At 41.1% G+C, this 16,231-nt stretch overlaps 1 protein-coding gene across 5 annotated transcripts in view; it reads left to right on the top strand.

The window, feature by feature from the left end:
- The first annotated feature begins 604 nt into the window (after positions 1 to 604).
- The window catches only part of deptor (DEP domain containing MTOR-interacting protein), a 102,998-nt gene continuing 87,371 nt past the window's right edge, over positions 605 to 16,231 (top strand). Inside the window, exons 1-3 of one of the 5 annotated variants that reach the window (XM_041189625.1) lie at positions 605 to 795; positions 1,202 to 1,263; positions 1,710 to 1,823. In XM_041189625.1, the coding sequence (XP_041045559.1) occupies positions 1,738 to 1,823 (86 nt within the window). In that variant the 5' untranslated portion in view covers positions 605 to 795; positions 1,202 to 1,263; positions 1,710 to 1,737. Of the gene's footprint in view, positions 840 to 953; positions 1,097 to 1,201; positions 1,264 to 1,299; positions 1,437 to 1,709; positions 1,824 to 16,231 lie in introns of those variants that run through there. The other 4 variants (XM_041189623.1, XM_041189624.1, XM_041189626.1 and 1 more) reach the window with 4 other exon arrangements.

Genomic DNA, 16,231 nt, shown 5'->3' with positions numbered 1-16,231 from the left:
TTTGGACTGGGAACTAAGGGAGGTCAGTGAGCACAGTAGGGACTTGGTGATGTTAGGCAAAGTTTAGGATGAGCTCAAGTTTAAATCGATAACTTGGTGAAGTACCAAATTTCAGAGGGCTGTCGGCACCTCCAAGGTCACCAGTATCACGTTAGAGAAGGGTGAAAACTGGAGGAAATGAACCCACGCCTATACAGCCCTGAAGTCTATTATACCCACATTCCCCAATAATTGTGCAAACTAAGCAGCAGTGGAACGTTCTAAACATAATTTCTCAACATATGGAATAGCAAAGATGCTGCCAACGCTGGAAGTCTGAAATTAAAAAAAAATGTTGGAAATACTCAGCAAGCCTGGCAGCATCTGTGGATAGAAAAACAAGAGTTAATGTTTCAGGTCGATCTGTAAACACTACTGCAGGCTGGTGCCCGTGGTGACATACTGACAGACTACATTTTTTTCTGGTGGCATTGGACTCATACCTACTAGCCTATTAGGTTAGATTTTTAAAAAATTCTGTTTAGCACCCAGCTTTCTGCAACATTTAGGATGAACCTCCAGCGCACGCCTTGGAAAGCTCCTTCAATGGGCGGGTGACGTATTTCCCGGGACGTCGCCAATTTGTGGCTGGGATTGAGCTGGTGGAGTGGACAGTGAGAGAGAAAGAGAGGGGGGATGGTGGAAGGAGAAGAATAGGCGAGAGGTCGCTTTTTAATACAGTTTTAGAAACTTCAATTTGAGGGTAAAAAAAACACGACCAAGCTTGCAAGCACATTTCCTTCTTTACAGCAGGAGGTAAGGAAGCAGAGCCGTGGTTCGAAATGAAGTGGCATATTATGGTGTGTGTTTTTTTAAAGCTGCTTTGGTTGAGGGAAGGGTGGGGGGGATGGGGAGCATACGGATAGCAAAGGGGTGAATGTATGTTTGGGTGAGAAATGGCATTTAACGTGCCAAAGTGCAACCGTGTGAACCCTGTCCCAAAAGGCACTACCGCATAAATATTGTTCCAAGGACTTCGGCAAAATATAACGATTAAGACATTTTCATACGGATTATGTTGTGTTTTGGAATTTAAAGCGCGATGGCTGAGTTAAAGGTAAACTTAAAATGTATCATGGATGGATAGATTCACCAACGTGCACATGAGTTGCACTAGGGCGGCTGTGTTTCTATTTATTTGTGTCTCTGTCATTGTCCCCAGGCTCTCTCACTCTCTCTCTGCCATTAGGCAAGGAATTTGCTGAACCTTTCTTCAGAGCAGGCGTATGTGCAGTAAAGATTTAAAAGCAGATCTGCAGTGACTAATAGGCCGCGATGCAGGAAAGTTGTTTCTGATCAGATTCTGGTTTCAAGAGCGTGGGTTAATTATGAATGGCGATGGGTTAATTGAGGTTTCATTGAGTGTTGAAAATTGCGGCTTCGTGCAGCTAAGAAACGTACGGCGTGGCTTTCTTTGTTAGTGTCTATGTAAACATTTGTTCGACTTTTTTTAAAAAATCTGCAACACACGTTTTGGAAATTAATTTCGCAAGTCCTTAAAAACTGTAATCTGCCACATTGTAACTTTACAGTGTGATATTGAGGGGAGTTTTGGTCATTGAAGTCATTAGTGGTGGGAGCGTTGGCAACAAAGCTTTTGCTCTATTCACGGTCGAAAGCTCTTTGTAAACTGGGACATACAAAACAGTTTTTCTTCTCTTCTCCACAAGGCGCTGCATTCCTGGAAAATTCCTCGAAATGGAAGGAGCCGGGAACGCGATGCAGAAGAAAACTGCTGATCTTGAGCACATGGTCGAGGTTTTAATCACTGGAGAGCAGCTAAGGTAGGATTGCTTCCCTTCAGTATCACTTCCATCCTTGCACATTGAGGGAAAATGATTTAGCTTCTGTTTATTCACTGGCTGGTGTTTACCGTCGATGTTATGTCGCTGTTTTCCTTATGTAGAATGTACTTGTGGTAAAAAGACTGTCACTGCCTTTGGCACGAGGAGAATTTCTTGACTATAAAAATTAAACGAAGTTAAAATCCTACTTTCCTGTGTTTTTAAAAATTCAGAACTTCTAAGGTAAATTCATTTTAATCTGTGATCTCTGCATCACAAGGCTATTATCTTAAAGTAAAATTGTCATATTTTTATTTATATAGTGTCAAATACAACATTTTGTAATTTGGAAGTGATATGAAAAGTGTTTTTCCACCTCCCCAAATACGCCATGAAGAATCTGTCCGTTTTATAAATTGAAAGACATCCTTTTTTACCTCTCAATTTTTTAAATCTATTTTTATTCTGAAAGAAATAAGCCAGTTTGCAAACGTTTTAATAGTGACACCTTTTAAATAGTCCTGCAATTCAACGTAAACAAAACAAACACAAAAGATTTTATAGAAGCAGCATGTGATACACCTAACTAGAATTCTAAAATTTGATCCTGTCTTAAAAACTATTTGCAGCAACACATAGATAATTGAATCTCTATATAATATGATCTGACTCAGTGATTTTCTTTTTTAAATTTGTGCCTTCCTTTCCTAAATTCTCTATAGCACCAGCCACCCCTCCTTCGTTGCTTAGTACCATACCAGATGATACTGGCATTGGAGCAGAGGGAAGCACTCAATGAAGTTGCCAACTTATTTAATGTGTATTTTCCTGGGTTATTCGGTTAAATTTAAATATGGCACTGTTAATGGCAAGAGTTAGATAGTAGATTTAACTGCATCTAATGATAAGATACCCAGTGTTTTTTAAATATTTTTTGCTTGTGGGAAATGTTGACTGCTTAATGTATTTATTGAAATAGCATATTTTCATGGAGTCAAACTTATACTACTTTTTTAATTATAAAGAATTCACGTAACTAAGGTACAACATATTATGGAATGGTTATTGTACAGCAGGAGGGCATTTGACCAGTCATGACCAGGGCAGTTCACTTCAAGAGCAATTATGCTAGTCCTATTCTCTGCCTGTTCCTCATAGCCCTTTAGGTCCTTTTCCTTCGTGCTTATCCAATTTCTGGCTTTCAAACAAGATTTTGAATATTCCTATCATACTTCATCTCAAACCTTCTCTTCTCTAAGGGGAACAACCCCAGCTTTTCCAACCTATCCACATAACTGAAGCCCCTCATTCTTGGAACCATTTTCATAAGTCTTTTCTGCATCCTTTCTAACCCCTTTACATCATGTCCTAAAGTGTAGTGCCCAGAACTGGATGCAATACTCCAATTGAAGTCGAACCAGTGATTTATAAAGATTCATCATAACTTCTTTGTTTTTGTACTCTAACACCTCTATTTATAAAATCCAGGATTCTGTGTGCCTTATTAACCACTACCACTTTCAACAATTTGTGCACATATACCTCCAGGCCTCCCATTTCCTGCGCACCCTTTAAAATGGTGCCCTTTATTTTGCCTCGTTGTCCTTCCTATCAAATATATCACTTTGGACTTATCTGTATTAAATTATATCTGCCATGTGTCCAACCATTTCACCAGTCTGTCTATGTCCTCTTGGAGCCTATCACCACCTTCCTTACAGTTGTCTATCATCTGCAAAATTTGAAATTCTACCCTTTATACCCACGTCTAGGTCATTAATATCTGTTAAGAGAAGCAGTGGTCCTCATACATTTCCTGGGGAACACCACTTTATGCCTTCTTCCATTGTGTAAAACAGCCATTCACCACTATTTCCTGTGACACATCCATGCTGCTGCTATCCTTTTTATTCTACAGGCTTCAACTTTGCTGGCAAACTTATAACGTAGCACTTTATCAAATGCCTTTGGATACCACATAAATGCATTACTCTCATTGGCCATCTCTTACCTGATTAAAATTCAAGGACAAATTGTGGTTAACTAATTTAACTAATCTGTGCTGGCTTTCATTAATTAATCCACACTTGTCCCAGAGACTAAAAACAAAAAACTGCAGATGCTGGAAATCCAAAACAAAAACAGAATTACCTGAAAAAACTCAGCAGGTCTGGAGAAGAAAAGAATTGACGTTTCGAGGACGTTTTGTCCCAGAGACTGTTCATTCTATCCTGCATTTTTGTTTTCCACTATCAAGGTTAAATTGACTGGCCTGGATTTATTCTAACACCCTTTTTTTGAACAAGTGTGTAGCATTTCTCCAGTACTCTAGAACCACCCCTGTGTTCAAGGAGGATTGGAAGGTTATGTGCCTTCGCTTCGCAGTTTCCTCTCTTTCTTCCTTTAGTATCTCCGGGTGTACCTTAAGTACAGCCAGCCTTTTGAGTACCTCCTTTTCATTAACCTTTTGTCCATCCAGTATCTCGATGACATCCTCTTTCACTACAACTTGGGCAACACCTTTTTCCTCGGTGAAGCCTGATGCAGAATACTCATTTAGTACCTTAGCCATGCCCCCTGCCTCCATATGTAGATCTCCTTTTTATTCCCAAATTGACCACTTCTCCTTATTATATTTTTACTATATATGTGTCTATAGAAGACTTTCAGATTCCCTTTTATGTTAGCTGCCAGGCTCTTCTTGTACTCTTTGCTTCTCTTATTTCCTTTTTTCAGCTCCTCCCTGAACTTTCTATATTTAGCCTGGTTGTCACTTGTTTATCAACCTATCAACTCTCTTCAGGGAGTAGCAGAATAGGCTAGAGAACTTTAAATGGCCACAAATCTTTCTACATTGTGTTCTGTGTCCCTGGTGGAATATTGGTGGCATGCTGTGTGGATATTGGTATTAAAGTCCCAATCATTACCAGTTTTAACTCTACAAAGGCAAAATATATCAGATGCTGGAAATAAGAAATAACAAAAATACTATATTAATACTCATCAAATCAGGCAGCATCTATGCAGAGAGAAACAATTAACATTTTAGATCAATAACCTTACATCTGAGCTGGAAGAAGTTAGAGATGTGGTGATGTTAAAGCTACAGTCATTACAAGTAAATGTGCTGTAGGTTATCTAAGTAAATAGGTGGATATTCAAAATGATTGTAATTTCTGTTGATTTGCCTTCTTGTGAGTCATCGAGGTATGGTACGACGGGCACTAGCAGCCCTCTAGTATCTCACTGAAGTGGTCCTCCTTTATGTGTAAGCTTGTTCAATAGGGCCTATCTGACTTTAATATGTATTTTTCTCCATTACTCGAGCCCCTTAGGGAGAAAATAGAGTTTTCCTGATGGTGGAATCCCCCCCCCAACTGCCCCTGCTAATACCTTGACAAAGTGGCCTTTATATGAGTCTTGATGTAGCTACTGACTAATTGAAGAGACACATTTGATGCACATTCAGGCCAGACTGATTTTAAGGAATATGTCATAGACTGAACTCTGGTGCAAAGTTTCTACTGACAGTACAGTCTGACTGTCTTTTAACTCTCTCAAGAATGTAACAGTAATGATTCCAATTTTTAATGGTATTTTGAGATGCATTTATAATTCCGGTATCTCACTTGTAATTTGCAAATGTCAATGCTACACTTGTAAAAAATAAGTCACTTCCTGTTGTTCCCTGGCCTCTGATTGACTGTGGATTATGTGTAGGAGCAATTAGCCTCTTTATGCCCTTGGAAATTTGTAGCAATAACTCATTGTGGTAAAGTTGAACATAAAATTTCATGCTACCATATATTGTGCAATACATGCTATAATGCTCCTGTCCTTGTAAAAGAGTATCCTCTGACTTGCAATGTGTAATACCATGGTGTTCTTCACTTTTTGCAATGTTACTTCTAAAGTATAAATGCCATGGGCAGTAAATAACTTTCCTGCCAAGTCAGCGGTCAGTGTTGGCAAGTTGCATGTCATCAGCATTGCAGCTAAACTTAATCCTATTCTTGGCTCACATTTGCACCCATTCATGCACTTTCAAATAGGATCACTGAATAATAAGAATAGAAGCACTGCCTCTCATCTGTACTGTAGATTCATGAGACATTTTAGTGGTATAGTTGCCACCACTTAAAATGTTCATATTTCAACTGGACATTACCTGTTAACCATTTTCATTGACGTCAACTAAAAAGTTGCCTTTTATAGCATTTTAAGCATTATGTATTTAGGGCAGAAACAGCTGTGTTTGCTCACTAATTCCTTTCATTCTACTTGGTGTTTCTGAAATTGAATAACTGCACTTCCTCAAGTCATTGTGGTTTTACCATTTGCCTGTATTCAAATGTTTAGATTCTGCTTTATAAATTAAACCACCCTTAGAATTGCATTGTGTAAATTAAACCTCCCTTACAATATGATCATTAATTGTTAATAAATTGCCATGTTTTTGGGCTGGGTCCAGGTGATTAAATTACAAACAAGCATATACATAATTTTTTCTAAAGGCATTATTAAATTGTGAATAAAGTGATCTTGAAAATAAAAGCACTTGTCAGGATTCTTTTTTCCTGTTTATATTGCAAATCAGTGCAAGTTACACAGGTAGATATAAACTAATGGAAAGTAACCCAGATATTTGCCAGGAGGTTCTCAGTCCATGACAGTAGCACGGTCCCAAATCACATTGCCTTCCAGCTCCAGGATCAAGTCTGTCAGGTTATGCTGGCCCTTGTGTATAGCAGGGGAGTTGAATTCGCACAAATGTGCCTGCTATATATGGTGGGAACTGTACTGACGTTGTTCTGTTGAAGTGCTCATTCCACTGAAAATAGATCCCATGCCAGTATTTTAGGAAAGAGGGGAGCTCTCCCATTATTCTGGTTAACATTCTCCCCTCAACAACACTACTGAAACTGGACATCCATCTCACTTGATGAATTGCAAATTAGTTGCTGCAATTGTCTATTTCTGCTCATCAGTATCCATGATAAATACTGAAAAGATGGGCATGAAGTAAAAAAAAGTTATAAAGGAGGTGGTAATTGATAAATTAATCATACATGGAGAAGATAAATCTCCTGGTTTCAGTTGATTGCATCCACTCATATTAAAATAATTTAGGGAAGAGGTAACAGGCATTCTCCATGTATATAACAATGAAGGGAAAAGTGCCAGAGCACTGATAGTCAGCTAATCTGATTCAATCTGACTCCTATTACTAAAAAGGGAGATAAACAAATCTAGAGAGCTATAGACCAATTAGCTGAACATCAGTGGTAGGAAAGATTGCATTAACAAAAATTCAGAAACTAAAAATGTAAGTAGTCAGCATGGGTTTCAAAATGGAAAGTCATGAGTGAAGGTCCTTACTGAATTCTTGAAATAACCAAGCATAGGCAAGGGTAATGTAGTAAATGTTATCTATTTGGATTTTCAAAAGATGTCTGATGCGATACTGCTCTGTAGTCAGGGGACAAATGGCAGAATGGGTTGCAAGCGGGTGATCAAAGAGAAAATCTGACTGGGGTTAAGGGTAGCTAATCAATCAGGCAAAAAGTGGGAAGGAGTGTTACACAAAGATTGACATTCGGCCCACTGTTTACTATTTAGATAAGCAATTTGGACTCTGGAATTGGAAGTACGGTTTCTAATTTTGCAGACAACAACAAATCAGAAGGTAAATTTATGCAATGGAAGAATTTGACAAAATATAGCAAGGTATCAGTAAGTTTGTAAAATGAATGCATAATTGGCAAATTAATTTCAATATAGATAAGTGTAAAGCATTGCATTTGGGGGGGGGGAAACAAGGAGGCCGGTACAGCATGGATAATCTGAAAGGGGTAGAGTAGTTAAGGGAAATAAGGGTAATATACAAAAATCGCAGAAAGTAGCACCACAGCTTAAGAAGGCCATAATAAAAGAAAACCAAGCATTGACATTCATTTATGGAGGAATAAAATTAACCATAAGAACATAAGATGTAGGAGCAGAAGTAGGCCATTCGGCCTTTCGAGTCTGCTCCGCCATTCAATGAAATCATAGCTGATCTGATCATCCTGAACTCCTTACCTGCCTTTTCCCCAGAACCCTTGATTCCCTTACTGATTAAAACTCTGTCTATCTCAGCCTTGAATATACTTAACAACCCAGCTTCTCCAGCACTCTGCGGTAAAGAATTCCACAGATTCACTACCCTCTGAGAGAAGAAATACCTCTTCATCTCTGTCTTAAATGGGTGACCCCTTATTCTGAGATTATGCCCTCTGATCCTAGACACTACCACGAGGGGAAACAACCTCTCAGCATCTACCTTGTCAAGCCCCTAAGTTTCTTATATGTTTCAATAAGGCCGCGTCTCATTCTTCTAAACTCCAATGAGTACAGGCCCAACCTACTCATCCTCTCCTCATAAGAAAATCCCTCCATACCCAGGATCAACATAGTGAACCATCTCTGGACTGCCTCCAATGCCAGTATATCTTTCCTTAGATAAGGCGACCAAAACTGATCACATTAGTCTAGGTGTGGTCTAACTAGTAATTATGTTACACTTGTATTAAACCTTGGTTAGCACACACTTGGAGTACTATGCACAGTTCTAGTCTCTTCTGTATTATAGAAAGGTTTTAGAGGCATTGGAGAAGATCCACAAAGACATTTACAAGGATAATATCAGAACTGAGATAATGTAGCTATCCAGAAAGACTGAACAGGCTCTTTTCTCTAGAAAAGTGAAGGCTGAGGGGTGATCAAATGGAGGACTTTAAGGTAATGAAAGGGTTTAATAAGGCGGACTTGAAGAAAACCATCACACTCGTGGGAAGTCCAAAACTAAAGATCTTAATTATAAAGATGCATAGCCATTAATAAACTGAATGGGGAATTCAGAAGAAACCGCTTTCCATTTTATTATCACACTTTGGGTAAAATTGCTACTAAAAGGAGTAGTTGAGGAAAATAGAATTGTTGCATTTCAAAAGAAGCCAGATAAACATGCGAGGAAGAAAGGATTAGAAGCTTGATCAATAAGTGGGAACTTGAATAGTCAGCTTTTTTTTATTCATTCATGGGATGTGAGCTTCGCTGGCTAGGCCAGCATCTATTGCCCATCCCTAGTGACCTTGAGAAGGTGATGGTGAGCTGCCTTCCTGAACCGCTGCAGTCCATGTGCTGTAGATACACCCGCAGCGCTGATCGGAAGGAAGTTCCAGGATTTTGACCCAGTGATAGTGAAGGAACGGTGAAATATTTCCAAGTCAGGATGGTGAGTGGCTTGGGGGGGAACTTCCAGGTGGCAGTGTTTCCATGTATCTGCTGCCCTCGTCCTTTTAGATGGTAGTAGTCGTTGGTTTGGAAGGTGCTGTCTAAAGAGCCTTGGTGAATTCCTGCAGTGCATCTTGTAGATGGTACACACTGCTGCTACTGTGCATTGATGAAGTGAATGTGGATGTGGCGCCAGTCAAGTGGGCTGCTTTGTCCTAGATGGTGTCAAGCTTCTTGAGTGTTGTGGGAGCTGCACTCATCCAGGCAAGTGGGCAGTATTCCATCACACTCCTGACTTGTGCCTTGTAGATGGTGGACAGGCTTTGGGGAATCAGGAGGTGAGTTACTTGTCGCAGGATTCCTAGCCTCTGACCTGCTCTTGTAGCCACAGTATTTATATGGCTTGTCCAGTTCAGTTTCTAGTCAATGGTAACCCCCAGGAAGTTGACAGCGGGGGATTCAGTGATGGTAATGCTATTGAACGTCAAGGGGCGATGGTTGGATTCTCTCTTGTTGAAGATGGTCATTGCCTGACACTTGTATGGTGCGAATGTTACTTGCCACTTGTCAGCCAAAGCCTGGATATTGTCCAGGTCTTGCTGCATTTGGACATGGATTGCTTCAGTATCTGAGGCTTTGCCAAACCATATGAATTTAAACAAGTCCTCTGTTATAACCTGCCCTTAATTACAATGTGGGTGTGGCTGATTCTGTGTATTTTCATTTGCCTTAAAACTCTGCTGATCTTACCTGTAATACCTGACGGGACGGTGTACACTATACAAATTAAATGAGCAGATATTTTAATGATTTGGAATGACAGACCCTAAAAATTGAGCACATAGTATAGCATTTTATTAACCCACCTGTTTATTGAGATTACTTCCACGTGTATCAGATATAAAAAGGAGAAAGAAAATCATAATTTTTGCTTTTTCTTCCCCAACAGTTGAGTGAATAATTGTACCACATGCTGCAGCATTGAGCCATATGGACCAGAAAGATTCCATTTTCGATTTTTGGTCTGTGCAATATGTTGCCGGATTTCTAATCAAAGGTCACCTGTGCAGCACTTTACATCTTTTATGCAATAAAGCAACAGGTGATCGAGACCACTGCTGTTGTAAGTAGTCTGATCAACTGATTTCATCCAGTGTTAATTTTTTTTAAAATTACTTCTCAAGAATATCAAGATATCGGAAGCAGACATTAAATTAAGATGGGAGAGCAACAATTTTGCCCATTACAATGCCGAATGCTTCTATTTCCACTCTTGCGGTATCCACGCTAAGAGATGAAACTTTCACCTCTCTTCATAGTTTTCAGACACAGTGCCCTATTTATTGGTGTCTCAAACTCCATTCTGTACAAATCCTAGGTTATGCAGAATAATTCGCATCAGTACAGTTCAAGTTATAAATGAGATTGAGTCACTAATGTTAATTGTGATGCTTAAGATATTTATTAAATTCTGTTATGATCCTAGACCAGACCCCCAAGTTTTTAGTAAGATTTGGTTAGGGTTTAAAGTAGACAAAGTTTGAGATTCAAGACACTTGCTTGGTAATAAAGCCACAAGATTCCATGGGTTTTGAACAAACAGAAGCTTCACTGTACAAGGTCAGAAAGATAAAACAATTTACAATATCTATCTTCTATTCTAACATTCAGGCTAAATCCATGTACATGTGAACGAACAGGCAAACTGTGGCCTCACACACCACACTGCACACTATGCGTAAGGAGCTATTATTAGAGTAGTGTTAGAGTTAACCCTCCACTAAATATCTCCACCACCAAGTCTATATCTCAACATACTATATAAGGCTTGTCCATACTTTTTGCATTGGTGGGTGGGACTGGGGGGGGCACAGTTCCATTTTTTTCTCGCTCGGGGCCAACGAGGAAATTTCGGAAAGATACTTAGATTTAAAACAAAATGTTGGTATGAAGAAAAGAAATAACTTTCGAAATTATGCAGTGCCAAAGCAATAAATTGATAATATTTAAATAAAAGTAATTAATGAAGATAACGGTTAGAGTTTGAGAGGGTCAGAGTGTGTGTTTCTGGCTCTGCCAGTCTCAGGGTGCTCATTCACTCACCCTCATTCACTGTGTGAGTGGGTGTGAACATCTATTTGTCTGAGGGGATGAGGGTGAGTGAGAATCCTGAGAGTGAGCCATACACATACATTCTCTCTCTCTCACACACACACTTTCATACACGATCAACTTACTCTCTCCTACACATTCACATCGGCACTCTCGCACACACTTGCACTCTCTTTCGCCTCTCTCACACATTCGCACTCATTCTCTGTCTCATACTCCCTCGCTCACACTCTTTCACTCTCGCTTACACTCTCTCTCACTCACTCACTCCCACACCCCTCGACCCCGGGCTCTGCAGTGTCTCACTGTCAGGCCCTTGCAGTCTATCATTCCCCTGTAGCCCCGGCAGACTCCGTCACCCCATTCTTCCACCACCACGCCATGCTCCCGCCTGAAAACCTGTTTTACCCCAGCATGCTCACTGCCGCTTGTGCTCGTTGCTCCTCCAATCACAGCCTGTTTCTCTCCCACCTTTGCTGCTGATGGGCTGAGCCTATCAACGTAAATATGGGAGAACAGCCTGTGATTCGAGGAGCAGCCCCTTGCAGAATCTTCAGCTTCACTTACCTGTCTTACTGATATTTTGAACAGCGGCTCAGGGGACCACAAAGAATGGCTTCAAGGGCCACAATGCAGAGCACTGGTTGGACAAGCCTGTGCTATGCGTACATCCTCCTACCCCTCCCCACAAAGTCTCTGTTTTTAAAGGGATAATCTCCTTGGTGGTTTTACTGATCTCCCTGAACGTTTATGGAATTCATTTTGAGGTTGTTGAGGATCTGTTCACTCTGAACTTATTCCCTGAGAGTTGTCATTTCCTGCTTCTATTGTTATTGGTTTTGTAGTCGTAGGTTCCTCCTGAGGATCAGGGTCTGCAGTTCATCATGCTAATGGCTTCTTGTTCGTTGAAATCAAGGCACTCCTCTTTCTTTGGATGATGCCTATTTCAGTCTGGACAAAATATGACTTGGTTGTTGCAGCTTCTCCATTACCGTACCTTTCCGCTGCTGGTCCCGAATTCACAGTCTCTCCCCTTTCAATGGTGGGCATGGATGGGAAAGAGAAGGGTAGAAGTGGCTTTTTCTGCTCCTGTCTGTGAATGGTGACGGTGATGCAGTTGGAGACCATGTCTTCATTAGAGTGCAAGATACCTGGCCACCATAGAGACTGTTGTACCCTGGCCTGATTACCTGGTAATACCAAAATGTCCTTGATGAATCTTCTGGAGAACTTCCAGACAGAGAGCTGGTGGTACCACCAATCACTCATCATAATCAGCCTATGATGCTGATGTGACTTTGTTCAAAATATTGCCTCACGCAGGGTTACTGCTGTGGTCATCCATCAAGGCAGCATGCGCAAATCTGCACACGTTCCTCATCTTGCATTTGAGCCTCTCAGTTCTTGCAACTTCCATTCTGTTGCTGGCAAATATTGAGTGGTTAAAGTTGTGAAGGTCTCAACTTCCTCGATAAAAGTTTTATCCTCTTGTTCATTGATGTCATCAACTTTTAAGGATTATGTTCAGACCTATACAGGCTTTCCTGCTCAACAAAGAGCATTCCTGATTTTGAATGACATATAATGTCTCGGAGATTTTTCTGTCTTTGTACTCTAATGTTGCATCAAACTGACCTTTGACATTTAGCTTGATTCCTCCTGCAGCTTGGAGTTGAATTGGTGAAGGTTGCAGAGTAATTTTTTGTAGTCACTGAACTCTATCAGATAAAACAGCTCCTGTAGCCAATTTAAATTCTGTATGATGCCCATTGACTTCAGCGTTAGTGCTCCACTATTGGCTTTTGTTCTCTTTGATTTCCCCCGAGAAAGGTGATATTCCTAGTTGTCTGGCTCCTATATTTCTTGTATAGATCTTCCTTTAACAGATTTTTCTTTTTGCTTTGCAAATACAGGCTTTTTGAACGATATACTGTTTTAAAATGACCAACCTTGTGACACCCATTGCACTGTGCGGTTTGGGCAGGACATTCTCCATGCCTGTGGACCTTCTTCCCAACACAGTGGGGACATTGGAAAATGGCATTTGCCACCCTTTCAGCGTGTTTCCCTGGTTGCTGCTGCGATGTACTTTCAGTTTTGCACCCAACAAACTGAATGGCTTTATCAGGCTGCTCCTGTGTGTATTTCTCTCTCACTCCTTACAAAGAGTTGATTTTGTCTTCGCTCTTCGGCCTGCCTAGCCAGTTGTACAGCCTTACTAGTGTCAGGTCTTCCCAAAATTATAGAAAGTCTGACAGGGTTTCTTCCAAAACACTGACCACTATCCTGTCTCTAATTACGTCATCTTTTAATGTTCTGTGCTCACAATTGTCAGCCAAACAGTGGAGATCATTTATAACTGAATCAATTTCTTCACCTGGTCTTTGACTTGGATTGAGTTTTGCCCTTTCTCGGATGTTTGATGCAAAGGCTCCAATGAAATCCTCATGGGAAACTGTCTCCTCGTTCATCCCCTAACTGGCCAGCACATCAGCTACAATGTTGTCGACAGCATACAACAAGCTACTAACCTGGTCCTTGTTATTCTTATTCGCAAGACTTGAAGCATTTCCATAACAAGTGAAATGCCTTCTCCAGTTTTGCCATTGCGCAGCCCGTCTAGGGACCTCTACATCCTAGAATGATTCTGGAAGAGGTAGGCAGAAGTCATTGCTCACCCTGGGTCAAAGTTCCAGTTTCCTGCACAGCTTTCTGTGTTAGACACTGCGATGTCCTCATGGTTTTCTTCCCTGGTGCATTTCTTTTTTATTCATTCATTGGATGTGGGCATATCTGGCCAGGGCAGCATTTTATTGCCCATTCCTAATTGCCCTCAGTTTCGAAGTTCTTCACCTGCTGCTGGGCCGTTTTCCATCGTTTTTTTTTACTAACTCTTTCTCTGTGGCTATAGTCACTGCTGCCACCATCTGTTATTGTTGGGTGGTCTTGAAAGTTGATTGGTGTCTTACTTTTCATAGGAAACCTGGCTGGAGGCAAAGATCCTTTCTTCGAATACTTTTATTTACATAATAAACTATATACAAGATTACAAAACATCAAGACAGAGCTACTGCTCCTCTCTTAGATTCTTCTTACTCTTCTCTCTCTGAGTGACATCATTATGACATATCTACTGAGCATTTGTGTAAAGAGCTATTATTAGTTAACCCTCTACATCTTACAGCACAAAAGGAGACCATTTGGCCTATCATGCTTGAGCCACTGTTGAAAAAGCTGCCCAATTTAGTCCTTCTAGCTTTTTCCCCATAACTCCTCAAATTAGTTCTCTTCACGTACGTGTCCAATTACCTTTGAAGCTCATATGGAATCTGCTACCTTTACTCTTTCAGGCAGTGCATTCCAGATCATAACAAACCTGTGTGGAGGAAAATAAGGTCTAACTATTTCTTATCTAGTTCTTTTCACAATTACTTTACTTCTATGTCCTTTGCCAGTCCATTCCTATTTGCTTTATCAAAACCTCTCAGAATTTGCAGTACCTCTGTTGGGTCTTCCCTCAATCTTCTTTGTTTAATGGAGAACAATCCCTGTTTCTCCAATCTCTCCACAAAACTGAAATCCTTCATCCCTGGTATTGTTATGGTAAACTTGCTTTGTACCCTGTCCGAGACCTTGACATCCTTCCAAGATTTAGCATGACTTCCTTGTTTTTGCATTCAAAGCTCCTATTTAAAAAGCCAAGTATCCCCATGTGCTTTCTTCATTGGCTTACTAACTTGCCCTGCCACCTTCAAGGATTTGTGAATATGTACTCCCAGCTCCCTCTGCTCTTGCACCTTTCTCAAAATAGCGTATTTTAGATAATAGAGCTTCTCCATGTTGTTCCTCCCAAAGTGCTTCACTTCACACTTAGCTGCAGTAAATTACATCTGCCATGTCTACCCAATTCACCATTTCAGGATGTGTCCTACTGAAGTCTGCTATCTTCACTAATTTCTATGTTGCCAAGCTTTATATAATCCACAAACTTTGAAACTGTACTTCCCATACCCAAGTCCAGGCCATATACATAAATGTTCAGAATATGTTTTAAGCATCCAGGTCCATTGTTTCCACATGTTTGCTCTTAGCTTTTCATTTCAAACAAACTAATCCCTCTTGATAGCAAATCAAAGCATGCAGATCCTTATGGATCTCCAACAAATCCTCCCGCACATCTTGCTGGATGTCCAGCATCTGCCGCCTAATGGATGATTCTAGAGGCTCATCATCAACCTTCGACTCAGCATTGTCCTGGTGCCCAGCAATCCTCCGACTGCCAGTGCCCTGGGCACTCTTTGCCTCTGCCTGCACCTCAAGCAAGTGTGAAGTTCCCTCACCAATATGCACTAAGATACTAGCTGCCGCTGTACTGCTCTAGTGCTCACTGAGGTGCTGGTATCTGTGCTGGTGCCTGCTTCAGAGAGTGGGTGTGAAGCAGATGCAAATGGCACCTGTTGGTCTTCTGGTGTCATGTGGCCCTTCAGGGTCCAAAGAGCGAATGCCTGCTGGCAAATCTAAAAGGGAGAAGAAGGACATGTCATTAGTTAAAGTCATCACATTGTCACTGTGCATGCCAGGCACCTGGGTGAGACAATGGAAATCTGCATCATGGTGCCCTCGTCTTTCAATGATCAATGCGGACTCCAGGATTGAGGCTCACAGCAATGAAGTGACTACACTAGAATGGCTGCATAATCTGAAACTCTCACCTATGTACACTGCAGTCTTGCCTTCGTCTGGCACCCCCACCTCTCCATGCCCGGTTGCATAGGGAGCGTGCCGGCTCTCAAGTTCTAGGGCATCTTGCTCATATCTCGAGAGGATTAAGAGGCTAGCCGGACCTCTGCCGGCCCACGACCTTTCTATATTTTTGTGGGCCATCTTCTCCTGAAAGAACAGAGGAGCATGGATCAGTCCACTCTCGACCTGCAGCACAGTTGCAGCCTGGCCAACCCCAGCTGAGGAGCACTTTGCAGGGCACAACCAAGTTGTGGCCCTTGAGCTACAAGGCACTCAGT

The sequence above is a fragment of the Carcharodon carcharias genome, chromosome 6 (genome assembly GCF_017639515.1).
Source record: "Carcharodon carcharias isolate sCarCar2 chromosome 6, sCarCar2.pri, whole genome shotgun sequence".
NCBI classification, from domain to species: domain Eukaryota; kingdom Metazoa; phylum Chordata; class Chondrichthyes; order Lamniformes; family Lamnidae; genus Carcharodon; species Carcharodon carcharias.
The sequence above is the reverse complement of the archived record's forward strand: the minus strand, read 5'-3'. Positions and strand labels throughout refer to the sequence as shown.